The sequence below is a fragment of the Leucoraja erinacea genome, chromosome 13 (assembly GCF_028641065.1).
Source record: "Leucoraja erinacea ecotype New England chromosome 13, Leri_hhj_1, whole genome shotgun sequence".
Classification (NCBI taxonomy): domain Eukaryota; kingdom Metazoa; phylum Chordata; class Chondrichthyes; order Rajiformes; family Rajidae; genus Leucoraja; species Leucoraja erinaceus.
In genome coordinates this window covers 11,747,600-11,775,448 of record NC_073389.1, presented here as the reverse complement: position 1 = coordinate 11,775,448, position 27,849 = coordinate 11,747,600, and the positions used below count along the sequence as shown (strand labels likewise).

The following is a 27,849-nucleotide window of genomic DNA, read 5'->3' as shown; positions in this document are numbered from 1 at the left end:
GGAGTAACTCAGCAGGACAAGAAGCATCTCTGGAGAGAAGGAATGGATGACATTTTGGGTTGAGATCATTCTTCAGACTGGTAAGGGATGAGGGAAACGCGAGATATAGACGATGATGTGGAGAGATAAAAAACAATGAATGGAAGATAAGCAAAAAAGTAACGATGATAAAGGAATCAGGCCATTGTAAGCTGTTTGTTAGGTGAAAATGAGAAGCTAATGCAACTTGGCTGGAGGAGGGATAGAGAGATAGGATAGTGTACCTGAAGTGAGAGAAATCAACATTGATAGAACTGGGCTGTAAAATGCCCAAGCGAAATATGAGATGCTCTTCCTCCAATTTGCGTTTAGCCTCACTCTAACAATGGAGGAGACCCAAGACAGAAAGGTCTGTGTAGGAATGAGAAGGAGAATTAAAGTGTCCGGCAACCGGGAGTTCAGGTTGGTTCACGCCGGCCGAGCGTAGGTGTTCCGTGAAACGATCGCCAATTTGGATTCGCCGATTTATAAGAGTCCACATCTTAAATAATAGATACAGTAGATGAGGTTGGAGGAAGTGCAAGTGAACCTCTGCCTAACCTGAAAGGACTATTTGGGTCCCTGAACTGAGTCGAGAGAGGAGGTATAGCGACAGGCATTGCATCTTCTGCGGTTGCAGGGGAAGGTGCCTGGGGAGGGGTGGCTTGGGTGGGAAGGGACGAGTTAGCCAGGGAATTTAGTGGATATGGGCATATCTGAGCAAAGGGGAATAGGGTACAGTACAGGTCAACGAACCTTCACCCAGCTCTCCCACAGCCCACTGTCTCCGCCTCTTCCTTTCTTCTTCCTGCCCGCCCACACCAGTCAGAAGAAGGGTCTCGACCCGAAACGTCACCTATTCCTTCGCTCCATAGATGCTGCCACACCCGCTGAGTTTCTCCAGCAGTTTTGTCTACCTTCAAAACAAGCAAGAGTGTTTTATTGCCACATGTCCCGAAGCAGAACAATAAAATTCTTATTTGCAGCAGCACAACAGATATGTAAATCTACTCTGTAAACACCATTAAAACTTCAAAAAAGTTAAGTATAAATGCAAATAAATAATAGTGCAAAGATAAAAATCATAAAACAATGCGCCCCAAGTCTATGTAGTTTGGAGCTTATTAGCCTTAATGTTTTATTTTTTTTAAGATCAAATAGAACAAGTTGTCCTACAACTTTATGGTGTGCACGCCATACGCAAGAAGAACTAGAAGAAGCCTTAAAGCCAAGTCCCACGGTACGAGTTCATTCCAAGAGTTCTCCCGAGTTTAAAAAAAAATCAAACTCGTGGTAAGCACGGAGAATGAGCGTAGCGGGTACGTCGGAGCTCGGGGACGTCTCTTAGCGCTAACGGCAGGTACTGAGGAAGACTCGCTAACGACAGGTAAGCACGGGAAGACTCGTGAAGATTTTTCAACATGTTGAAAAATGTCCACGAGAGCCCCGAGTACCGACGAGTGGCCATTACTGTAAATCTCTGAGTTCGAATCAGGGCAAACTCGGGAGAGCTCTTGGAATGAACTCGTACTGTGGGACAGGGCTTTTAATGTTGTTGGGAAGAAGCTGCTCCAGAACCTGGACATTGCAGTTTTCAGGCTCCTATATCATCTTCCCAGTGGCAGGAGGGTGATATGGGTCCCAGATGATGCTGCCTGCCTTTTTGTTTGTGGATACTTGGCCTTTCTCTTCATCGGTGGTGGTGGTGAGAGTCAAAAAACGTCAAATTCCGAGGCGTGCATTTCTCTGAAGATTTGTCCTGGACCCAGCACATTGATGTAATGATGCAGGAAGCCCATCAATGCTTCTACTTCATTTAAAGATTGAGGAGACAGTAAGTCGATGAGTACTCTCTTGGACTGCAGGTGTACAATAGAGAGCATTTTGATTGATGGCATCACAATCTGGTTCAGCAAATCATACTCCCGGGAACCACAAAGAGTGCAAAAAGTGGTGAACACTGCCCAATCCATCAGTTCCAATCTTGCTTTTCTTTTAAGCTTAACGCTTTTGACACTTTGACATCAAATCTTTTCAGTTGATGTTGCATTGTTAACACAAGAACATAAGTGAAATAAGAGCTAATTTGCTCCCTCGTTCAGTAAGATCATGTACGGCTGGTCCATTATAACCAAGTATCTCCAATTCATTTAATATTTAAAAATGAATTGATCAATTGATCAGTCTTGAATGTACTCGTATGTAGAGAATTTCAAAGATTCACTGCCCTCTGGGTGAAAGAAAGTTCTTCTCAAGTTCTCATTTTTGTCCTGAATCACCCCGCACCCATCAGTCGACACACCCCAATCCTTGTGCTTGGAAGCATCAACCTTGTCATGCCCCAGAATCATTTTATACTTTTCAACGAGATCTCTAATTTTTCTAAAGCCAAGAGGCTGCACACCTAGTCTTTTTTAATCTCTCCTTATAGGGGAAACTTGCTAACCTAGGAATCAAGCTGGTGATCCTTTACTGCATTTATCATGGCAAATACTTCCGTCGGTTATGGAGATCAGACCTCTACCCAATAGTGCAGTTTAATGCAATACACTTCTACACTTGTACTCAAATTATTTTTTGATAAAGACCAGATTCAGATTCAGATTCAATTTTAATTGTCATTGTCAGTGTACAGTACAGAGACAACGAAATGCATTAACTTGATCACTGCACAAATGTGTTATCTTTCAATGACTTGATGGAGGTGCTTCTCCAAACATCAACATCTTGAATGAATGAATGACTGCTTTATTATTGTCATATCTGACAAGTCAGTGATATTCTTTGTTTTGCATAGAAACATAGAAAATAGGTGCAGGAGTAGGCCATTCGAGCCTGCACCGCCATTCAATATGATCATAGCTGATCATCCAACTCAGTATCCTGTACCTGCCTTCTCTCCATACCCCCTGATCCCTTTAGCCACAAGGGATATTTGCATGCCTCAGGTATGCAAAGAGCTGTCACATGAAGGGTGCCGACAAAGACCACCGGGTCTTTCTTTGTTCTTCCACTTCCCACCCCCCCCCCCCCACCCACAAAATTCTGGAGTAACTCACCGGGTCAGGCAGCATCTCTGGAGAATCTATGAATGGTTAATATTAACCTTGATCCTCTCATCCAAATTATTATGAAAATCTAAACTCCAACACCTAATATCAGGCACGCTTAATTTGATTTAATCATCTGTTCAATGGCATCAAAGGCCCCCTGATACTCCTCAGACAAATCGGTTAGTTCACCCTTATGCAGCTGGCTGCAACCTCAAGACATAATTTGTCAAAGATGACTTCCCTTTCACAAAGTTATGTTCACTCCATCTAATCCTGTTATTTTCAACTGCCTTGTACCACTTCCTTAATAAAATGTTCCAGCATTTTCTAATGATGACATATCCGCTTTGGACTGGAGTTGCAAGGCCAGGTAGTTTATTGACATCTAATTAAACACATAAACTAAATGCCATTTACACCAACACTTAAAACCCAATCATTTAGGATTCAGACGCATTACAATTCTAAATCCAGTAATCTGCAATTTCTTTCATCTTTATCATGCTAATTTCCGCTGTTTCCCACATTACACGATTGCAACAGTAAACTCAACTTGATACAGAGAATCTAATTGGACTGAGGGCTTGCCTTTGGTTAATAAGACTTTTCTTTATGAGCTTTTCCCTTCTGTTGGGTTAAAAATTACCTGTGTTAACTTATCAGACTTTCTTACAACTATGTAATTGCTGTTTCATCGAATGAAACCTATAATTATAAGCAGTTATTTGATTCAGTACCATTTAGCATTGGCTATTTTACCCATTTTATGCAAGCCTCAATTAAAAATGCAGTTTATCAAGCCACTTATTATTTGCAAGACTAACTTCTATCCTAGACTCCATTAACAATGAATACTCTGCTAAAATAAAGGAGGCAGTGTACATGGACATGCCTTTAATTGCCTCATTAAGTAGTAAACAAATGGTGCACACTATTCATTATGCTTACAGCTTCCCAGAGCCATGAGAGCTCTTGAACACAGCAAATAGACATTGTCTTTTATAGTCAAGGGCATCGAGGAGAGTGGAACAAACAATTGGAGGATCTTAAGTAATTAAGTAAAAGTTTAAAAGAAAAGTAGCAGAGAAGTTGTGATCTATCAACTTTCAAACTCACTAAGGACCTACTGACTACATCCCAGTTTTTAACGAGTTGGTGTTAGAGATGGTGATGGTTCCTAATCCTCTACAAAAACCTCAAAAAAAAAGATTGAGCTGTCCATATGGTTTTATGAATGACATTTTATGCTTGACCATTCCATTGGAGTTAAGCATGCAACTAATGGAATAGATAACTAGGGAACCAAGATACTTGGTGTATTTGGATTTCCTTTAAGACTTGTTCAGTTCGTACACGTTGACCAACATTAAATTAGGAAAATATCTTGATACGGATTGAGAATTGGTGATCAGATAGTAAGCAGAGTGGCAATAGACTGATCTTCCTCGGGTTCAGAGGTTGGGATGAGTGGAAGAGTGCTTGGGTCCATTATTCACAATTATTTTGCTGAGGGTACCAAATATCAAATTTCCAACTGATGATACTAAACTAAGTGGGATTGTGAGTACAATGGAGAATGTAGTGGCTTCAATATAGACAAGCTGAGTGAGTGGGCAAGAACACGGCGGATAGAAAATAATATGGGCAAAATGTAAGGTCATCTACTTTGGTGTGTCCAGCAGAGAAGTATTTGATAAATGGTGAGAGACTGGGCAATGTTGATATTTAAAGGTTCTAAGAGATACTTGTAAGCAAGTGACTGAGGGCCAATATGCAGGTGATGCAAGCCATTTGAGAACATTCGGAATGCTATTATTTAGTAAGACAGTATTTAAATGTACGAGCAAAGAACTCTTCTTGCAATTGGATAAGGCATTGGGAGCTGTCACCTGGAGCACTGTCGAGTTTTCATCCTTACGTATGCAGGTGCCAAAGAGGGAGTGCAGTAAAGATTCAATAGACTGGTTTCAGGGATGGTGGGTATGAGGGCAGGTTAGGGTGACTGGGTTCATATTCTCTTAATGTTAATGAATTGCAGAGGGAGTGGCCCTCTACAGCCAAATAAGGGGCACTCTCACTGAAACAGAGAATTCTTCAAAGACGACATAATAGACTGGATCCTTCACCTGGCTATCTTAGACAGATTTCTCCACTTGGAGAAATTTCTTTGGAATTCTGTACCACAGAGCACGATAACTAGTGCTCCTTCAAAGCTGAGATTGATAGGGTTCTGGACATCGAGGGAAATAAAAGACATGGGGATGTTGCTGGAAAATGATAGCAGTAGATGTCACAATCTTAATAAATGATGGAGCAGGCTCTTAGGGCTGGATTACCTACGCTGACTTCTCATATCACAGTACATCTCAATCAGACTTAAGAATCCTCAGAGACACAAAGAGTTGAAACTTGAAAGTATAAGGATATTTAATAAAACAATTTCATGTACAGAAAATAAAACAAGGTAAAAATGTTCAAATAAGAGATAAAGATAAAAGTGAATGGAAAGAAAATTGCTTTAAAAACACTTCAATAATTAAAATGTATACAATCGAGACTCAGCACATAAAAATAAGTTTTTCAGTGCCAGGATGTTTATTTGATAAGACATGTTGTTAGATCATTAAAAAGTAACTGGGACTTGAATGGGCAAGTCCTAAGGGTTTGTGGTATGCTTTGACAGTAAGTATCCAGGTGATCAGTAGCACAAAGTCATGCCTATCATCTGTCCGAATACCAGATCCCTCAATGAGGTACTGATGCAGAAATTGATACACAAAGGCGAATGGAGAGCAAGAAATATGTGGCAACATCTTCCCAATTTCTATTTTTAACTGCACTAAGTAGAGAAATTTGTTTTCCAATTTGTTCTTTAATTACAGTGTATCACAAAAACTAGGCCAGGCTTGGTCCTTGCACTGTCATATGATTCTCGGTGCAATATTTGCTGCTTTATAAGTGAATCACACTTACTGAACAAGTTAATGCAGAATATGCATCTGTCTGCTCACTTGCACCATTTCCACTGAATTGCTGTTAGTCAAATATTTCATCCGTTCTGACGAATGGTCTTCACTTGTAAGGTTTATTTTGAAATGTCACTTAACTATTTGTCTTCCTCCTCAGAGGCCTGACCTATTTTAGATTTCTAGCATTTAATGTAATTTACTTATTCATAGAGTTTGCAAGGTAACCTGACTAGGAGTCCAGAATTTTAGGAATACCATTTCCCTTGCCCCATCTCCACTGATTTATTAGGAGAGTTTGAATATTTGCAATGTGCCCACTGGCTGTTAGCTACACTTTTATTGGTTGAGGTCTAGATGAGGCTCATTTGCAACTATTCTGTTACAATCAAATATTTCACCAGTGCTCACAGATGAGCTGCACATATACATAAAGAACTCTGGATGAAATATCAGTGCATGTTGTTTGTTACAGATTCAAAATGAAGAGTTGCTAACTTTTGGACATGATAAGGTACGAGTCCATACATTGACAAAAAAAAAAGGGTTTGCAGCATTCTAAAGAAACTAGAACAGGTATCAATAATTGTCTGACACATTAAACAATATACCCTGGATTTTTGATTAATGGAATTTATTCCCTTCTCTTCCCATCTTAATCAAATCAAATCAAATCTTATTTAATGCATTTGAGCCATAGATCAAAACGTCATCAATGAAACAGTACTTCCCTCAACGATCATCAACATTTGGTACCGAAGCATTTGTAACTCAAATATGGTGAGTGGGGATGATTCAAGCGGAGCCCAAGGGGCAACTTTGTCAAAAAGTGATGGGTGTATGGAACGAGCTGCCAGAGGTAGTTGAGGCAGGCACAACATTTAAAAGTAATTTGGACAGGTACCGGGATAGAGAAGGTTTAGAGGGGTAAGGGGTAAGCAAAGGCAGGTTGGACAAGCTCAGATAGGGTATCTTTTGTCAGCATGGGCAAGTTGGGCCAAAGGGCCTGTTTGCGTGCTGTATGGCTATGCCTTTATATAGTCTGTGGAGTTCAGATTCACAAATACTGGAAGCTTGAGATGAACAACTGTTCCACATATTTTAATATTTACACTTTTTTGCAAAATCTGCTAAAAATTCAAAGTATATTCAGTAAAGCTAGAACATACAAAACAATTGCTGATATTTCCTTAAAATTTGTACAAAAAAGAATGGCAGTGAATACAGTTAGACAACAATAACTGGACAATGCCAAAAAAACATTCACAAGAGTAACAGTGAAATATTTGAGGTTAATTCAAGAAGTCAATCAAAAACAGAGAATCTGAATATGAATAATTTGACCAGACAGATATTATGAAACAATCGCTGTGCGAATGTTCCATTAGTGCTTCAAAGGAGTATTAATCACAGTACCATGTTTACAAATTTTAAAAAGTCATTTTCAGTATTTAGTTCCAAATGAATCCAAGTAACTCTTCATAAAATTGTACGTTAGAAATGCATAAACTACCTTATTAATAGAAAAGGTGAATTCTCAAAATTGTCGAGAAATTCAGCACTGATTTACATATCGTACAGAAAACATAGATTCCGAAAATAACATTTGCTAGTGAAATGTTTGAGCTGGTAAATCAGATAAACTGCATATTTAGTGAGGTTGAAAGTTGAACATTCTATTTCAATCATGCAGCCCATATCCCTGCAGTGAATTAGATTTTCCTGGACTATTACAATGTGCTTGTTCCTTACGAACATACAAGTTGAGATATTGCATTTGAAGGCTCAGCCGACCAAACATAAGCATGTTTATTGCTTTGAGGCAGCTTTTGCTATAATCCATTATATAAGCATGAGATGTGTAGTATAAAACTACAACGCTGCAGTGAACATAAACACTATTTAAAAAAAATATGTACAATATACATTTGGTGTCATAAAATTCTGTTAATTTTCACTGTTCATTCTGCAAACAGGTGGGTATTACCAGATCAATACACCTTCAAATTGCAAAGGGGGGCACAGGTTCAAAATGAATTAGGAGACATTAATCTTGGGAGGAAGCTGGAACCTTAGGCAATTTAATATGTACATTTATTTTGCCTTTAATACACACACAGAATTTTTAAAAGTGTCATATTTGATTCATGATTGGTCTCAGACACCCTCTACTGGACTACTGTCAAATAGAAACCATTTTTAAATGTATCAAATTGTTTATTTCCATGTCTCTAAGTGATGAATATCAAATTGCAAGATAACTTTTTTTAAATCACTCCTGAGGATAATCTCAAAATTGTATTAGATGCCTTTGTGTTTGCCCATAATTAGTGAATCAAGTCCCAGGAACAAACCTTACATTAAATGCTTAAATTTGCAAATAAGCACTTTCCTCCGGGACAAAATTAATCTTGCTCTGTAGTTTTAAAGTGAATACTGGTAATATGTTGGGAAATTCCTGACAATAATGATGAGCTCAGTGGTCCTCTGAAATAAAATAATACTGCTCCCCGAGTTTGCAGCTCTTTTGTCCAATGGTCTTGATTTGCAATCTTTGATGTTTCATAAGTATGCAACTTGAATCTTGATTGTCCGAATTAAAAGTACTAACAGACACTCCGGTAGAATAATAAACTATTGCCTCTTCTGATGTCATCCTTCAACATTGAGGTAGTCAAGAATATTGGCTGAAATAAATGGCTTCTACTTCTGTTTAACACAATCAAAACACAGGGAAAACTCCCTAAAGGCCTGCTGTGCACAGAAAGCAAACAGTTAGCTTTACACTTAACTTTAACATGTAGTCAAACAATGATATACATTTTATCAATTATTTTTTAGATCCTAGGTTTAGGAGCAGCAAAATTAAACCAACTATAACACTATTTAATGATTCACTTTCAAGTAATATTAATGAAGGCATTCTATTTTAAATGAACTTAAGCCACTTATTAATTTTTGTTCTACTGTACTACTGCTCTTAGTGGTTAATGTCTTTTATAAATAGATACAAGAGGGTTCTATATGACAAAGGATTTCCATGTTTATCAAACCCAGAAAATCTCCCCAAATATGTATGTGTGATAATGCTGTGACATTTTACGTTTTTGGAAGTATTTCTAGTAAGAGAAATAGTGCACACAAAAAGACATCCAAGCATTCCTTTCCACCATACAAACAAAATTGGAGTGGAAATAAATGTTGGCATGAAAAGGAAGACCATCATTAAACATTCACCAACTGCAATGATAAATCTACATTTAAACACTCAACTACCTCTTGAAAACAGGTTCAGATGGAATAGAGAAACCATCAGGAAGAAGCTAACCCCTTTGATAATCTCAACGTTTCCAGCTCATGAAGGCAAGAACCTGACTGAAAACATGTACAGAGCTTTGCATTTCACCCTTCTGCTCCAAACATTAACAAAAATCACGGTCTCTGCCGGCATGTCCCAAAAACAAAATATTCTGTGTTTACTTAATGTATTGAAGCAAAAGATTGAGGAAGGATTTAAGTGAGTTGCAATGTATAAAGTTCCCAATTTGCTGATTTTTAAAACAAATCCAGTGTTTGATAATTGGATATTAAATATCAATTGATTTAATGCTACTTAGTCCACAAAAGAATGCTGACAATAGATGGCACTGGATCCTGCTTTACATAAGATAAATTAACTTAGTTGGTCAATGGTCTAGAGATATGACAGTTTAAGAATAGCACCAGCTCTGATCATGGAAAGCAGCCATTCTACCTCTGGTGTTGGCTCGTAAAAATAACTATTTATCTAAGTTAATGAATATCAAATTAAAATAGTGGGTACACAAAAAAGCTGGAGAAACTCAGCGGGTGCAGCAGCATCTATGGAGCGAAGGAAATAGGCAACGTTTCGGGCCGAAACCCTTCTTCAGACTTAAACAAATGAAAATAGTGATTTGGCAAAATAAACCCTTTAATTGTGCTTGGGGAAAGTCTGCTAAAATATAGTCAAAAAGCTTAGGATAGAAATTAGTGTTTGGTTATAAAATCTCAGCAATGTAAAACTTCACTGGTCATGGATTTCTGAAATACCCCAGGGAGGAAATGGCACTTAAAAAAAAACATGAAAATACATATTTTAAAGATTTGAGTGAAGTGGTATCACATCATGTAAACATGCAGATAACAGATGTAAGCAACCCATTGTCCGATGAAGGGTGCTTAAAATTTAGTGACATGTTTACTGAGATGGTAAGTGAATTTGATAGATTGCCCTGATATGTATCTTTCTCCTTGTTCATAGTTTGTGAAGCGGAGTTAAAAAAAGTCATATCCACCATTCTTTACATTACACCGATTAAACTGCCAACAAGTAGTTTTAAACTTAGCACAAATTTCACATGTAATAACATGTATAAATTCAAATGGAACACTCTCAGTTTAAAGACAATGTAGATTGCATGCATAAAAAGATTAAAAATAATTTGCATTGCTCTCCTGTGTCAACTGTGCTCAGTGATTCCTGTAAATTAATTTCAAACTCTACAAAGAGTCCGAGTGAAAAATGAAATACAGCAGGGTTACTCATCTGTGGTACACTTGTCTATCATTTCTTGACAGAAATCAATCATTACAGTCTGGCAGCCCTGTTCTGCCTTGGACGAATCAGCTGCAATCCCTTTTTGTGGACCTCTGGCGATATCCATTGTTTTTTCTTGAAGCTGTTGACCGGAGTCTTGCACACCAGTGCATTCCATACTCTTTGAACTTCTGGAGTATGCTGGATGTCCAATAATCAAATTTGTGCGGGTGACGGAGCCAATGTTTCGTTGAGTGTTCAGTACTGAAAGAGGGCATTCTGAGGAGGAGTACTTGGCTAGTGTGTGAATTTGTTCAGGGGTCAATGCTGCTTCTTTACATATCTGCTTGCAAAGTCCTGATAAATTGCCCCAAGTTTCACCCATAGATACTTTTAATTGGCCCTTCTCTTGCAGCAGTTTCTCCTTTTCGCAAAGCTATATCAGATGGAAGAATAACGTTTTAAAATCATGTTTTAATCACAATATATACACACTTGTGTGAAGATAGAATTTCAGTTACTTTTTTACTTTTGGTTAAGGATTAAAGCATAGAATGGACATGGACTGCAGAAATCATGTTTAAGGCATTTCATAGGGGAACCAGAGTGAACAGGAGAATACTCTTATTGTGATCTGCAATGCAGCAATTGAAAGGATAGTGGGATATATTCAGTGACATTTAAAAGAGAATTAAATAAAAACCTGATTTGTCATCTTGCTATTACTTGAGTACCAGCATATAAATGAATAGGGAGCCGAAGTTCTATGATTTCATTTTATTCTTGCTCAGATTAAGATATAATTGACACAACTAGCATCTATTGTTTATCCTTAATGGACCTACAAAAGAAATGACTATTTGCATTCTTGACGTACTGTGATACTCCCCAGTATTGTTATGCAGATAGATTATGGCCCTTAATGATGAAATGACAGTAACATATTTCCAGTAACATATTTCTACAGATGCACCATAGAAATAATTTTATCAGAATGCATCACAGCTTGGTTTGGGAACAACTCCATACAGGACCGTAAGAAATTGCAGCAAATTGTGAACACATCCCAGGCCATTACACACACCAACCTCCCTTCTATTGATTCCATTTATACCTCACGCTGCCTCGGCAAGACCAGCAGCATAATCAAGGACGAGATGCACCCTAGCTACTCCCTCTTCTCCCCTCTCCCATCAGGCAAAAGGTATCCGTGTAAAAACGCACACCATCAAGTTCAGGGACAGTTTCTTCCCAGCTGTTATCAGGCAACTGAATCATCCTACCATACCAGAGAGCAGGGCTGAATTATTTTCTACCTCTGATGTCCCTAGAACTATCCTTGACCAGACTTTGCTGCTTTTACCTTGCACTAAATGTTATTCACTTATCATGTATCTGTACAGTGTAAATGGATTGATTGTATTGTCTTTCTGCTGACCGGTTAAAACGCACCAAAAAGCTTTTCACTGTACCTTGGTACACGTGACAATAAACAAAACTGATAAGCTAATAACTGAAGTCATGATGTTACACGAGCTAGTCGTGATACCTTCTGCATTGGGTTGTTGCCCTTGCCTTGCAGCTGGAACAGAGTGAACATTTGGGAGGCGTGAAAAACCAGCCTTGAACTGCCTCAGTGCACCTTGGTAAAGGCAGTGAGCGTTTACATTGGTTGATGTGATGCCTCTCCAGCATGCCACGGTGCCCTGGATAATCTCAATCCTCAAATATTGTTGGCAATGCACAATGCTAGCAAGCAAAGAGTATTCTACCTCACTCTTTACTTGTCTTTTATGAATAACAGACATCCTAATGGGCCTGTCCCACTTAGGCGACTGTAAGGGACTAGTTTGAATGGAATTCACCTACGACAGCACTTACGGCAACATCTATGTAAACCTGCGACAACAAAAATTGTCAATTCAACATGTGAAAATTTTACGGCAGTCGCCTGTAGTCGCCCAATAAAATCACCTAATGTGGGACAGGCACATAAGAGAGTCAGGATTACCACAGTGGCTACTAGCAATTATGTGGCTGAGCCAGTTGAGCTTTTTACTAATGCCAATTTAAAGAATGTTGAAAGCAGGGAATTTAACAGCAATAATCATACATAAAAACACATGCAGAAAATAAAAATCTTCAAAACACTATTTCCACTAAACCTACCAATGTATCGATTTCACATTCTAAGTTCTGAATGCAATCAAGTTTCCGCTTTCGACAGCGTTGAGCTGCAATTCTGTTTTTGCTACGGCGTCGTATATCATGGATGTAATCTAATTGTTCTGGATTCAGTTTATGCAGCTTCAGCATTGTTTGAAAATCATTTCTGGATAACAGTGTAATTCTTTCAACAGGAAATGGTAGTTTAACCTAGAAGGAACCCAAAAACATAAATTAGCTTACAAAAGTAGGAGAGAATTGCATGGTAAATGGATACACCCAGACGTTATATGGAGAATACATATTCCTTTATTTAAAATGTAGAACCAAGGAACTGCAGATGCTGGTTTATAAAAGACAAAGTGCTGGAGTGATTCAGTGGGCATTCATGGAGAACATGGACAGGTGGAGGAGGAGAAAATCTTCAATTTTCAGGCATCCCTGGAGAGGAAAACGTCTCCTATAGAACTTCCATTATTTGTTCAATTAAACATACTCAAGATCAATAGTTCTGAATTTTTAGGACCAATAAAAATGTAAAGGAAATAAATTTGTACAAATCTGTAAATAAAATGCTAGAATTATTTATTGATTTATCAGAATGTGGACATCACTAGCAGAGTCAAAATTTATAACCCATATTTTTGGGGCTTCTATGCCTTTGAGCAGGTTGTGATGAGCCACTGCAGCCCTTCGAGTGAAGGGGCTTTGCATATTGCAGTGGCATAGGTAGTTCCAGGATTTAGACCTGGTGACGACAAAGACATAACAATATATTTCCAAGTCAGGAAGATGTGGGGCCTTGAAGGGAATCCGCAGCACTAGTGCTCCCGTGTCCTTTTTCCTCGTGGTAGTAGAGATTACAAACTTGGGAGGTGTTGTCCAAGCCCACTAAGAAAGTGCAATGTACTTTGGAGGTGATATACAACACAACCACAGTGCAACAGTAGTGGAGGCAATTAAATGTTGAGGCTTGTGATCATGGAGTCAATCAAACATCTATTGATCAATCCTGGCTGAACATACTGCAAATACTTCAGCATTCTGTTTGGCACTCAAATACGGGGCTCCATTATGGTCAATGATAGGTTGCTGCTGGAGCCTCTATCTTTATAGATATATATATATATATATATTATTACTAAAACTCTGATCTTGTCTGTGTGCGTGCGTGCGATTCATGCCCTGAATTACGTCAAAACCGTACACGATAACACTACAATTTTTGGACCACCTTACTCACCATTGTCCGTTTGTTGTGGTGTATCAAGTTTTGTGCGGATTGATGGTACATTTTACAAGTTATTCGCATTTAACTTCTGTGTCAAAAATCCAAATCCTTGCTGGCCCTGCCCGCAACAATGTTGCAATCACAGGACACTGAGTCCTGGCAGCAAGTGAAATCCAATTATTTTCCTGGCAGCATATTTTTAAAAGTATAAAATGAGGGAGGATGAATAAGGGGAAATGAACTGCCTCTGCACAGTTGGGGGCCTATGGGTGAGTGGTGGAATATTGCATTAGGGGAACGGGTTGCGTTGGGGTAATGGGTGAATGGTGCAACAGGCCTCCCGTGTGACGAACGGGTTGCGTTGGGGGACCGGGTTGCATTGGGGGACCAGGCCTCCTGTGTGTCAGGGATCCAACGGGTCCCACTTGGTCTAGTAGCTATTAATTGTTTAACTGCCCACCAATGTTCAATTGCAGTAGCACTGGTAGCACTACAGAGGTCTGATCTCATTCATTAGGTACATCACTGTCAACTGCACACTGTGCAGCACGCAGAGAATCCTGTGTATCAGCTTCAGTTGTGGTATCTCATTGTTTTGAGATCCTTCCGTATTCCTGAGCTGTTGAAGGAGAATTGATTTATCATCTGAAGGAAAATGCTAACTGGTAACCAGAAGCAAGTTTCCTTGTCCATGTTTGGCCCAATGCCACAAAAGTACACAGGTGCTGGCTTCAATGGTATGGAAAACCCCAGGGCTACTGACCCATCTGCTCACTCTGCTGGAACAGGTTGTTCTCAGGGGTCTGCATATTGCCTGGAAGTATGATTCTGTTACTACAACAATGCCCAAGTCATTGCCTGATTGCAAGATCAATGTTTAGAATTATACAATTCAATTTCGACTATGCATTTAACTCAAATGCAAATACAGAATTTGCGATAACTGATCTGGCCTACTGTGCAAGTACCTCTGAAAATAAATTATATTCATTAACGATGTTTCCAAATTTAAGAACCGTAATTGTAAAAATGTTCAATTTTTATTGCAAACTACTTTTAGCCAAAAAGACAAAATATTGCACATGTTTTACAGGAAAAACACAAACTGATTCTAGAAATGCACAAATGGTCACCTGCAGGGAAAGATAGTTAACAAATCAGTTCAATCACCAGAACTGCAAAACCATGCAGATGAATCAGGCTTCAAGTATAGAGGCTGAGACAAGGGAAGTTATTATGTGGGTGGGACCTTGCTTGCAGTCCATTTAGTATGTTAGACCGTATATAAAATATTCTGTGCAGCATTTGCTGAGATGAAGTAGCTATGCAAACTCATTGGCAGAAACCCAAATATGAAATCTCCCACTCATCTGTGTAAGAAATTTGTAAGTGGAACCAGACCGTCTCCACAGCAGGAGAAGTCATATGACCCCCTTGTGTCTGCTGAACTATATAATAAAATCACGACTGATTCATCTTCATAAATGAAATAGAACTGCCGGGAAGTGAGCATTCTTCAATTGACTGATTTAATATCTCCTTTGCTTTGTTTGACTGTTGTCTTCAATAAAATAATTACAGCAATGCGGCAAGACATACCTTTGGCTTCAAGAAACAGCTAGTCACAGACCTAGTGTTTCATGGCTAGATTAACTAAATGACAAATTAATTTAAATCAAATTTGACATGAAGTCAATGGCACAGCAACATGATAAACAGTTGTGTTCAAGGGTTTCGGCCCAAAACGTCGCCTATTTCATTCGCTCCATAGATGCTGCTGCACCCGCTGAGTTTCTCCAGCATTTTTGTGTACCAACATGATAAACAGGCTTGGGCGAGTAACCTTAAGGGGCTGTCCCACTGTGGCGACCTAATCCGCGAGTTAAGGGCCTGTCCCACTTTCGTGTCCTTGGCACGCAAATTACATGACCTCTTGGTCACGTTGAGCCAAGACGGTGCCTCGAAGGTCGGGCGCGATTACATGCGTACGGACAGCCGTCTGTAGCGCGTGACGTCATTTGAAGATGGTCACAAAGCTGGAGTAACTCAGCGGGACTGGCAGCATCTCTGGAGAAAAGCAATGGGTGACGTTTAGTGTCGAGACTCTTCTTCAGTCAGAAAAGAAGGGTCTTGACCCGAAACGTCACCCATTGCTTCTCTCCAGAGATGCTGCCGATCCTGATGAGTTACTCCTGCATTTTGTGCCTATCTTCAATTTTCTTGCTCCCGCTCTGGCAGTAGAAGTGCAGGCGGAACCGGACCACAACGGCTGTGAGCCCCAGGCTTCTTTTGCCTGCTTCTGCTGCTGTTGGAGGCGAGACGTTGCGTCACGCCAGGGTATTGGGCCTGTCCCACTTTGGCCGTCAGTTCCGCGACAGGCCGTTGGCGCGCAAAGATTTTGTTCACTACAAACCTCCTAGAACCCCATGTCGACCATCCTGCGAGTTTGAGTCGAGGGAAAACTCGTCTAAACTCGCAGTTTAGGTCGCCGCAGTGGGACAGCCCCTTTAATTGGCAACTGATCTTTGCAGGTCAGGATGAGATTTTAATGGCAGTCTATGACTGTGGGCCTCATTTTAAGGACACAATGTGATGAGTAGTCCTCAACAGATGCATATTGGAAATCTTACAATTCGGAAATGTGCCTGCATTAATTTTAACTTTAGGTAAAAGAATTCCCCCCCCCCCCCCACACACACACACACACAATCTGGAAATACTGAAGTCATAAGGTGAACATTAAAAAAACATCGAGCATCTGTAGTCTCTGTGTTCTCATGAAGGTGTATAACTACAGAAAAGAACTACTGCATCAAGGCTTCAATGACCCAGGTTCAATCCTGACCCCCCAGTGGAGTTTGCTTATTCACTCTGCAACCATCTGAATTTACTCTGGGTGCTCTTGTCACCTTCCATATTGTAAAGATATGCAGATTAGAAGATTATTTGGCAATTTTAAATTGGCCCCAGCAAGCAAGTATGAGGAAATGTTGATGAGAACATGTGGATAATTAGCTGTAGGGAAAATTAGCAATGAAATATGATTTCTTTACGAGTCAGCATAGACTCATTGGACTGACATGACCTCCATCTATGCAAGGAAATATGTGTATTTTTATAATACTGGAGAGATTTTAGCACAGAACATTAAAAATGTCATATCTCCAGTTTCAAGTAGTATGGTGTTAATTTTTTCAGGGATTGTTATTCAAATGTGCAAGAGATAGTATAGATAAAATCAAGTTAGGAATTAAAATTAATTCCCTGATTCAATCAGTTTATATCTCAAAAATATCAAATTTTAGGACAACAAAAATGACACAATGAAATAAAGTGGCAATTTCTGCATTAATTTCATTATGAATCAAAACATTTTCAAGTTTGTTGCTTTGCAGAGATGCATGTTTCACAGTAATAAGCACAACTTTTTGATGAATTTGGCATTAAGTGCTGTGAATGGCCATATTTCAAAGAGTGTAACGGTGGTTACTTTTGGTGTCCACCTTATTTTAGAGTAACTACCGTTACACAACAATGGTAAATTATAACCAAAGAACTTACCAAGGAGATTGAAAATGTTCTAGTTTGAAGAACTCAATAGATAATGAAATTATGAGAAGAAAGTAACCTTAAAATCAAGATTCTGCAAAAGCTGCTGCATGCCGGCAACCACATTCAACTAGCATCGCTACCAGCTTCGACTAAAAAAAAAATCACCAATTTTTAAAACGGCAACCTATTTTTAGTTGCAGCCGATTTCGAATTTTTTGAAATAATTGCCGGAACATAGAAGAAGCGGAAACCACTTTCGACCATTAGGGAGACTGACAAAAACCTCCGGGAACCGCACGGAAACCTTGGGTGAGGCGCAAAGTCTCCAGAGGTTTCAGTTCAGGTTTCCTAAGTGGGACAGGGGCATAATACGACACAATGAAACCACACCTGGAATATTACATACAGTTTTGGTCTCCTAATCTGAGGAAGGACATTCTTGCCATAGCGGAGGAGGTTCACCAGACTGATTCCTGGGATGTCAGGACTTTCATATGAAAAAAGAATGGATAGACTTGGCTTGTACTCGCTAGAATTTAGAAGATTGAGGGGGGATCTTATAGAAACTTACAAAATTCTTAAGGGGTTGGACAGGCTAGATGCAGGAAGATTGTTCCCGATGTTGGGAAGGTCCAGAACAAGGGGTCACAATTTAATGATAAGGGGGAAATCTTTTAGGACCGAGATGAGAAAAACATTTTTCACACAGAGTGGTGAATCTGTGGAATTCTCTACCACAGAGGGTAGTTGAGGCCAGTTCATTGGCTATATTTAAGAGGGAGTTAGATGTGGCCCTTGTGGCTAAAGGGATCAGGGGGTATGGAGAGAAGGCAGGTACGGCATGCTGAGTTGGGTGATCAGCCATGATCATATTGAATGGCGGTGCAGGCACGAAGGGCCGAATGGCCTACTCCTGCACCTATTTTCTATGTTTCTATGACAACTCTGACTTGGGACCTGTTTCTGTTATTTTTGCAGGATTCATTTGAAGCATGTAAAACAATACTAGTGTTCTTACCTCACATTCTTGTTCCCTGGCAGAACATGCCTCACTGTCATCCTCCGAATCAGAGCCAAAATCATCTCCTGAGTTAGTAGTACAGGAGTCATCACATTTGCCATGTTGCGGTCCTTGGTCATTTTCAAGCTCCTCTAAACCAGAGCTGCTGGAACACACTGAATTTCCAGTATTATATTTAAATGGGCACTTGGAAGAGCTGTTGGTAGAACCAGACAGGCGAGATACTGAAGAGGTATAGTGCAGTAGTAAAGTATCCTGCGAATTTTCTTCAAGGGTTTGAAGTGTTTGGCAAGAATCTATAGGAAACTGAGAGCTTTGAGAAATTCTCTCCACATTGAGTTGTCTTGGACAATTGTTCTGTTCAATAAAAGATTCGGCCATGCAGCCAGACCTTGCATCATGAGGTTCACTCCAGAATCGATTTGTTAGATGTTCTGCCACCTCCCTTTCCACGACGCTTTGACCACAGAGGGCAGAATTGACATTTTGTGTTTTCGAACAGTTTGAGCTAAAAATAACTGACTGTCTTTCAGAGTCGCCTCCTGCTTTTTCTGAAGCACTCAGCTGGTCACACCTTTGACCCATTTCATTTTTTGTTCCTTCAATGTTTGTAGACGCAGCATTGGTCTTTTGCAAGTCGTCATACTGCAACAAGGGGGCAAACAGCTCTGCCCTAGAGCAAGGCAAGTTGTAATGCTCCTCAGTAAAGTCTGGTGATACACCTGAGATATTTTGTGCTGGCCCATTTGATTCTTCTGCTGAAAGGTTTTGTGCTACTGAGTAACTTACATCCATTTGCTTCTTGAGTTCAATATTTCCATCATCTGCCACGGGTAGGTCACCATAATCCTTTTCAATCTGCCTCATAGGTTCATCCCCTGACTCGATTGTGAATGCACGGTTTTGAAGAGGTTCAATTTGCTGTTTAGAAATTATTTGATCCAATGGAGAATTTGGTATTGACAATCTATTGCTCCGTGATGCCAATCGCTCCTTCCCACAGGCCAATTGAAATTTTCGGTACTTGGGACAAAGGGATGACGAACTGGCCCATCCACTTTCTTTCAAACTGGCATACTTGGGATCAGTCGCCTCATTCTGAATGTCTGGACAGTTTTTCCCAACTTCAATGCATTTTCGAAGCTTTGGACAAGGACTCTTGAGATGTTCAAATTCAAGAAATTCTTCCACATCATCATCAACCTCTGAGTTTTCATTATCACCAACTGGAATTTTTAGATTTGTTTTCAGACAGTTGGACATACAACAGGCATTTCTTGGAAATTCTTTACACTTTCCAAAGAGTTTGGCATGAAGAAAGCTAAAGCATGTTTTCTCTATGTTATGGAATCCAAGAATTTCTACACTTCTACAGACATCCAATATATTATCTTTATTCAAGAGAAGTTTGGCAGTGTATGCAAACTGGAGCAGCGGTGCAAAGCCTCTTGCTGTAACCTGACAAAACAAAAAGAACAGCCAATTATATTTTGACAAAACGGCACAAAACCCAATTTAAGATGAAGCAGATCAAATTAGCTGCACCCGCTGAGTTTCTCCAGCTTTTCTGTGTAACCAAAGATCAAATTAGCTCCTGGGTGACAAGGAGAGCAAGCTGATTGAATAGAAAAATGGTTCATGGAAGGAAGCAGAGGGTGGAAGGTTGTTTTTCGTACTGGAGGCTTGAGACTAGCGGTGTGTCTCAGTGTTTGGTGCTGGGCCCATTGCTATTTGTCATCTATATCATTTATTTTGGTGCAAACAAACGTACAAGGCATGATTAGCAAGTTGACAGATGACACTAAGGTGGGTGGTATTGTAGATAGCAAAGATGATTATCAAAAATTAAGCAGGATCTTGATCAGTTGGGCTGAGGAATGGTTCATGGAGTTTAATCCAGGGAAGTGAGAGATGTTGCATTTTGGGAAGTCTAACAAGGGCAGGACCTACACAGTGAATGGCAGGGTTTTCGAGAGTATTGCAGAGCAAAGGGATCTCGGAGTGCAGGTACATTGTTCCTTGAATGTGATGTCACAGGTAGATGAGGTGGTCAAGGAGGCTTTTAGCACATTGGCCCTTCATCCGTATTGAGCAGAGAAGTCAGGAGGTTGTTACAGTTGTACAAAACATTGGTGAGGCCACATTTGGATCATCAGGTTCAGTTTTGATCATCCTGTTAGAGGAAAGATGTTGCTAAGCTGGAAAAGGTGCAGAGAAGATACACATGGGTGTTGTCAGGACTCCAGGGCCGGTGCAATAGGGAGAGATTGAGTAGGCAAGGACTTTATTCCTTGGAGCAGACGAGGATGAGGGGTGATCTTGTAGAGTTGTACAAGATTATGAGAGGAATATGTACTTCTTTTATCCAGAGTAGGGGAATCAAGAACCAGGTGACATAGGTTTGAGGTGAAGGGAATAAGATTTAATAGGAATCTGAGGGGCAGCTTTAAAAAAAACAAAAAAACCCAAAGTATGTAGGCATATGGAACAAACTGCCAGAGGAGGTAATTGAGGCAGGTACCATCAGAACGTTTAAAACACATTTGGACAGGATAGGTTTACAAAGATATGGGATGTTGGTCGGAGTGGTGAAGTTGGGCCAAAGGGCTTGTTTTCATGCTGTATGACTATGATTCCACAAGTGATTTATATTTTTACTGGCATAAACTGCATGAGATATACCTCTCCCATTATTCTTTATTACATTATGGGCATACCCATACATGATAAGAACTACATTTGAATGTATACAAAATAAAATTAACTAAAAATGACTAAAAGAGAAAACAGCATTAATTTTAAAAAAGTAAATCACTTCATAACTGCTGAGGTCCTGAAAAGATGCAATGCACCTAATCAGAAGCTGTGGTATTGTTTCTTGAGTTGGCATGGAACTTCACTTGAATAATGCATGAGGATGAAATCAGAGTGGGAGGTAGTCAGAGAATTAACGCTTCAGTCAACTGAACACTCGGATAAAAACTGTGTGAGGAGTTCACTAATTCACAATCAGATCTTTGGATTTTGTCACAAATCTAAATGACGTGCTTGTTAACTACCTACCGTCTTTTGCATGTAATTTAGGTGGGTGGTGGGAAAACAAAATCAGTGCGGTGGGAATGAACGCATGTGGCAAAATAGGTTCAAGGGAAATAAATGGAAAAATGGAATTGATAAGATTTCTAAGAGGCAGGCCAAATAGCACTGTTCTATGTTTTAAGGAAATATGAGAACTATTATCCAATATTATACTACGATGTCATAACTCAGCCAGATAGTACAATGTATAAGGCAAGGCAAGGAAAGACCAAGTGTCAAAAAGCCTATAAGCATAAAGCATACCGTTTTGAAATAACATTTTGTGCAATCTGTCTTTGCTAAATACGAGTTTAGAAACATGAGGATTCTCCAGAACAAATACTGGAAAACAGACCCATTATTCCTCAATCAGTTAAAGTGATTGCAAGGAACATTCCTCAAAAGCCATTCCACAATAATCCTAACTTTTTTTATAGCTTTTGTTTTTTAAATAAACTCGTGTCTCTCCCTTTCATCTTCCTCTGCTCACAGCCAAAAAGGACCAGGGACTTTCCAACCCAATAAATAAGCTGTTTGTATATTGCGGAGATTGACTAACAATTAGTTTATCTTCAATTTGAACATTTAACAGGCCTCTCACCACCTGTGTATTCACGTTTCGGGCCGAAACCCTTCTTATAACCAACCCATCAATTTGAACATTTAACAGGCCTCTCACCACCTGTGTATTCAGGTGAAACCAACCCATCCCATGGCACTATGCAAACACAGAGCAGTTCACCTTGTGATCTACCGCAAGCAACACATATTATTTGGTCATCCAGGTTGTTGCTGTTGTATTGAGGCACTTCTTCGCGAAGGGTTGCCATCTTGTCATGCCTACAATCCTGAAAGCTAAAGCATCTGAAGCTATATTCCTGGTCACCCATGCAAGCAGGTCAAGGGGAAGGTTCCTGACAAAGTGCGGCCCAAAATGTTCAGATGGATCTTGGGGTCTATGTCAATAATTCCATGAAAGTGGCACCACAAGTAGATAGTGGTAAAAACTGCATATGGTATGTCTGCCTTCATAAGTCAGGGCATTGATTATATGAATCAGGAAGTCATAATGCATCTTTATAGGACTTGAGTATTGTGTGCAGTTCTGGTTTAACCCATTACAGGGATGTAGAGGCTTTGGAAAGTGTACAGAGGTGGTGTACCAGAATGATGCCAGGATTAAAGTGTATTAGCTACAGGCAGAGGTCGGAAAGATTTGGGTTGTTTTCTCAGGAATGCTGGAGCTTGCACATGGTCCTGATAGAATATAAAATTATGAGAGGCATAGGGTAGACAGTCAGAACCTTGTTCCCAGGATGGAAAAATAAAATACTAGAGAGCATAGCTTTAATGTGAGAGGGGCAAAGATTACAGGAGGTGTGCGGAGCAAGCTTTTTTTTTACAAAGGGTGGTGAGTGCCTGGAACGCACTGCTGAGGATAATGGTTGAAACAGATATGTTAGTGGCATTTAGACTTTTGGATACGCATATGAATATGTAGGGACTGGAGGAATATGGGTTGTGTGCACGTAGATAAATGATGGTCTTGGTACATGTTCAGTACAGACACTGTGGGCTGAAGGGCCTGTTCTTGTGCTATACAGTTCCATGTTTCAAGAAGGTGAAACAGGTGCAGGATGGTGGCTGGCCAGCAGGTGGAGCACAACAACTGAGAAGGCCTCAGCAGGGAGTGCATCTCCCAATCATCGTGAAGCCCTTGTCGTTGGATCCGTGTTTGTCCCTGTCAAGGACTGTGTGGTGGCAATCCGAGCATCAGTCTCTGCGTGTTAAAAGTTGTCAAGAACGGACGCCCACTGGCGGGGCGAAACAGCTGCATATCCATGCAATAAAGCCTCTGGCTCCAGGATCAGCTTCAGCCATTGCAAGACCCACATAACAGATCCACAAGGAGGACAATTATATAGTACTTGACTTTGAATGATCACCAATGATGCAGGCACTTGGCGTTGTGTTGCATGGTGTCCTATAGTCCTATCTTCGTTGGTTCCAATATTCTAAGTTCACTTCAGAAGCAATAAACTGAGATACAGAAATGAGAAGTTGAATATACTGGTTTGAGAGCAAAATAAAGTTACAGAAAGCAAAGAAACTTATTTTGTGTGGAAAAAGTCAGAGTATCTTTTTGATACAAGAACAATAATTCCTTGACTCTTGTAGAAAGCTTGCTGGCAAGCTTCCCTTTTATAGCAAGGCTACAAGTGTAGTACAGATTGTCCAATGATTGGTATTGATTTCCAACTTGGTATGTTGTTCTTCACTACCATTAAGGTTTGGAGATATTAATAAATGGTAGCGGTTTGTACGTCTTTCCCAAAAATCCCTCCATCCTTGCCTTAAGAATGTTGCATAGTTAAAAGATTGACGGAATATTTACAATAATGCAAATATTTTGTCAATCTTTTAATATTTTGTCAATCTTTCCCATTCTTTCTTATGCCATGGTTCGAGAGATTTTTGGGAAAGTTTCAAGCCACTGCCATTTATTCACTGTAGCTCAATCGGCTCAATCTCCCAAACAATTATTGCAGTCTTCCACAGACGATGCTTATTCCTCTGGTATGTAACATCTTGCCTCAAATGAAAATTTCAGCTTCAAAAAGGTGATGCGATTGATTTCCGGATTGTTTCTCCGGTCGCTCTGCGGCCTAACATCGTGGAGTTGGAGGCCTTGCTCGGGACTGACTTTGAGCTCCACCGCGGGGATGTGGACTTACCATCGGAGCCGATCCTTTGCCTGGGATCGATGCCCCAACCGCCTGCGGACTTAAACATCAAGGAACTCGCAGTCTCGGGTTTAGACTGACGTCGGGAAGCTCCAAAAGCCGCACGACGTTCGACTAGCCCCGACCTGGGGTAGATCGCCTGGCACGGGGGAGCTGAGATTCACCCCCGATGCAGGGGCTTGATCACCCTGACGAGGAGGCCAGCCACCGGCTACGGGGGTAAGATCATCCCGTCAGCAGACAGTTAGAGGCCCCCGACCGCTGGAGGACAAAGAAGGGAAGAGATTGGACTTTTTTTCATCTTCCATCACAGTGAGGAATGTGGAAAAGTCACTGTGGTGGATGTTTATGCTAAAATGTATTTTGTGTGTTCTGTTGCTTTTTATTGGTATGACTATAATGGCAAATAAAATTCCTTGTATGTTGCAAAACATACTTGACTAATAAAGTATGATTATTGATTATGAAAATCCTAGCAGCTGTTGGTAATGCTTTAGTTTACAGATACAGTATGGAAAATAGGCCATTCGGCCCACGTAGTCCATTCCAATCACCCATTCATAGTAGTTTCTCATCCACTCTTTACACAATAAGGGCAATTTTACAGAGGCCAATTAACCAATTAACCCACATGCCTATGGGATGTGGGAGGAATCTGGAGCATCTGGAGAAAATCCACGCAGTCACAGGGGACGTGCGAACTTCACAATGACCCACACAGACTCCACACATTGCAAACCCCACAGAGGTCAGGATCAAACCTGGGTCTCAGTTGCTATGAGGCAGCAGCTCTACCAGCTGCACCACCTAATACAGTGATTTATTATCCTGTCGCATGGGCTAGAAGTGAATCTTGAATAGTGCCATATTTCTAAACGTTGAAAATGAAGCGTGCATTTTCTATTCCTTGCAAAATGATAACATTTCTTTTTATAGCATTCTCCTACTTCCCACTGTATATAGTACGTTATTGGAGGAGCAATTCCCCACACAATTGCAAACTCATGCCAATCGTTTTCTGTTTCAATTTTGTCTGGAATACCATATCTGGCAAAATGAGCCTTCAACTTATGAGAGGGATTGTTGATGTCAAATTTCAAGTTAGAAAAATAAGTGTCTATTACCACATAGCCTTCTGTCTCAACTGTGAAGAGGTCTGCTGTTGCCTTCACACAAGATCTAACGGCTTTTCAAAATGAGAAACAGAATCCTCGCGTTGTCCTTTCATCATAGATCTGCATGACATATTGCTCAGAATTGGTGAGGTATCTTTGATCATCATCCACTATGGCTCTCCGTCAGTGCTCTGCATGGTTCATGTGGATCCAAAGAGAATCACAATTTCTCTGGTGTATGCACACACTACCTTAGCACCCAAGGATGAGGACCATGTACTGGCCTAACTATCCCTGCCTTCAACATTTTAGAAGCTCAGCTTTCAATTTATTTGATGGTCATTGGAAAAGATTTTAGGTGATGCATTACTGGTTGCTCTAATCAAGCCTTGGACATTATTTTCCCACTTGTTTTCCAGTTCCTCCAGACCCATCTGCAAATTCATTTAAACAGCTGCTTTTTGTTGAGTGAAACATTGCACTGCAGTAGCCTTTATTCTCATTAAACTTACTGCTAGACTGCACCCCTACCAAGAATTGGCATGCATTCCTTTACAACCACAACTTTTGTTTTGTACTTCTTGCTATTCTTTGAATTTTTTACTGCCAACTTGTATTTTACCAGCGATATTGCAGTTTCATGGCTGCACAATGGTGAAATTTTTGTCTTTTCAATCTACCTGCAAGCAACTTAGAAATAAAAACACATACGTCAGGCTGTTCATGGACTACAGCTCAACATTCAACACATCATCCCCTCCAAACTGGTTACCAAGCTCACGGAATTGGGTCTTTGCGCATCTCTCTTCAACTGGATCCTCGACTTCCTCATCAACCGCCTCATCTATATGAATTGGCAGCAACATTTCCTCCTCAATAATCATGGAGCACCTCAGCCCCCAGCTCTATACTCATGACAGCAAAGCCAGATACAGTTCCAACTCCAACTTCAAATTAGCCGAGGACACCACCATTGTTGGCAGAATTACAGATGGCAATGAGGAGAGTATAGGAGAGAGATCGATTGACCAAATTGTGACAGAATCTCAGTGTCAGTAAAATGAAGGAACTGGTTGCTGACTTTGGAAGAGAAAGGTCGAGGATCCTCATTGACAGGACAGTGGTTTTTGTGTACCTTCGATTTTCCATCAACTGCAGTTCCTTCTTAAACACTCTAAATGTAGCCTCACCAATGTCTTGTACAACTGTAACATGACCTTTCAACTTCTATACTCAATATCCCGAGTGATGAACACCAATTAGAAAACTACTCAGCCCACTTGCCCAACCGATCAAGTTCCTACAGCAATTTTTGACAACCATATCCACTATCTACAATAGCACCCACTTAGTGTCATCTGAAAACTAACTAATCATACCTTGTATGTTCTCATCCAAATCATTGATATAGATGACAAACAGCAATTGGCCCAGCCCTGAACACTGGGGCACACCACTCACTAGTCACAGCACAGGCCTGCAGTGTGAAAAACAACCTACCACCATCACCCTCAGCCAGAATACTGACTGCCCTCAAGTCGCTTCCATTAACTGCTCCAAGTTCCCCACTACTTATGTCTTTCTCCACAGTAACAACACTCAAGGCCCTTGCCCATTTCCTGTGGCTCCACACAGAGTTGACCGCTTTGATTCCAGGTGGGTCCCATTCTATCTCTGCTTACCCTTTTTCTCTTAATATGTTAATAATATCTCGAGATTATCCTTAATATTATCTGTCAGGGTGATCTCTCCTCCCCCTTTTCCCTCCTGATTTCATTTTTTAGCGTGCTCCTCAGTTCCCAAAACCCTTCCAAGTAAATACTTGATCCCGGCTGCCTATCCCTGCCCCACCATCTTACTCTTAACCAGAGCCTCAATTTATCTCGTCATCCAAGCTTCCTTACGCCCACCTGCTTTGCCCTTCACGCCTAAAAGGAACATGCTGATCTTGGACTCTTGTCAGCACACTTTTAAAGACATCCCACTTTCCAGACATTCCTTTTCCTTCAAACAAACTGTTCCAATCAACTTGAGTGAATTCCGTGACTGATAACTGCAAAGTTGGCTTTGCCCCAATTTAGAATTTTTAGTTGTGGGCCCACCCTGTCACTATCCATAACTATCTAACCATAACTAACCCAACAGAGTAGCTGGTTCCAAAAGGCTCATCCACAAATACTTCATCCACTTGCCTCTCCCAATTTGTTAAGATTAGATCAAGCTTTGCCCTCTCCAGTGTAGGGCCCTCTACATATTGCCCGAGGAAACTTTCATGAACACATTTGACAAATTCTGCCCCATCTAAACCTTTTGCACTATAACATTTCCAGTCAATATTGGGAAAGCT

At 40.4% G+C, this 27,849-nt stretch overlaps 1 protein-coding gene across 2 annotated transcripts in view; it reads right to left on the bottom strand.

The window, feature by feature from the left end:
• Nucleotides 1-774: 774 nt before the first annotated feature.
• Nucleotides 775-27,849, bottom strand: part of bach1b (BTB and CNC homology 1, basic leucine zipper transcription factor 1 b) — a 63,552-nt gene continuing 36,477 nt past the window's right edge. Inside the window, exons 3-5 of one of the 2 annotated variants that reach the window (XM_055644484.1) lie at nt 18,563-20,023; nt 12,765-12,971; nt 775-935 (exon numbers count right to left, since the gene is read on the bottom strand). In XM_055644484.1, the coding sequence (XP_055500459.1) occupies nt 777-935; nt 12,765-12,971; nt 18,563-20,023 (1,827 nt within the window). In that variant the 3' untranslated portion in view covers nt 775-776. Of the gene's footprint in view, nt 936-5,473; nt 11,032-12,764; nt 12,972-18,562; nt 20,024-27,849 lie in introns of those variants that run through there. The other variant, XM_055644482.1, reaches the window with a different exon arrangement.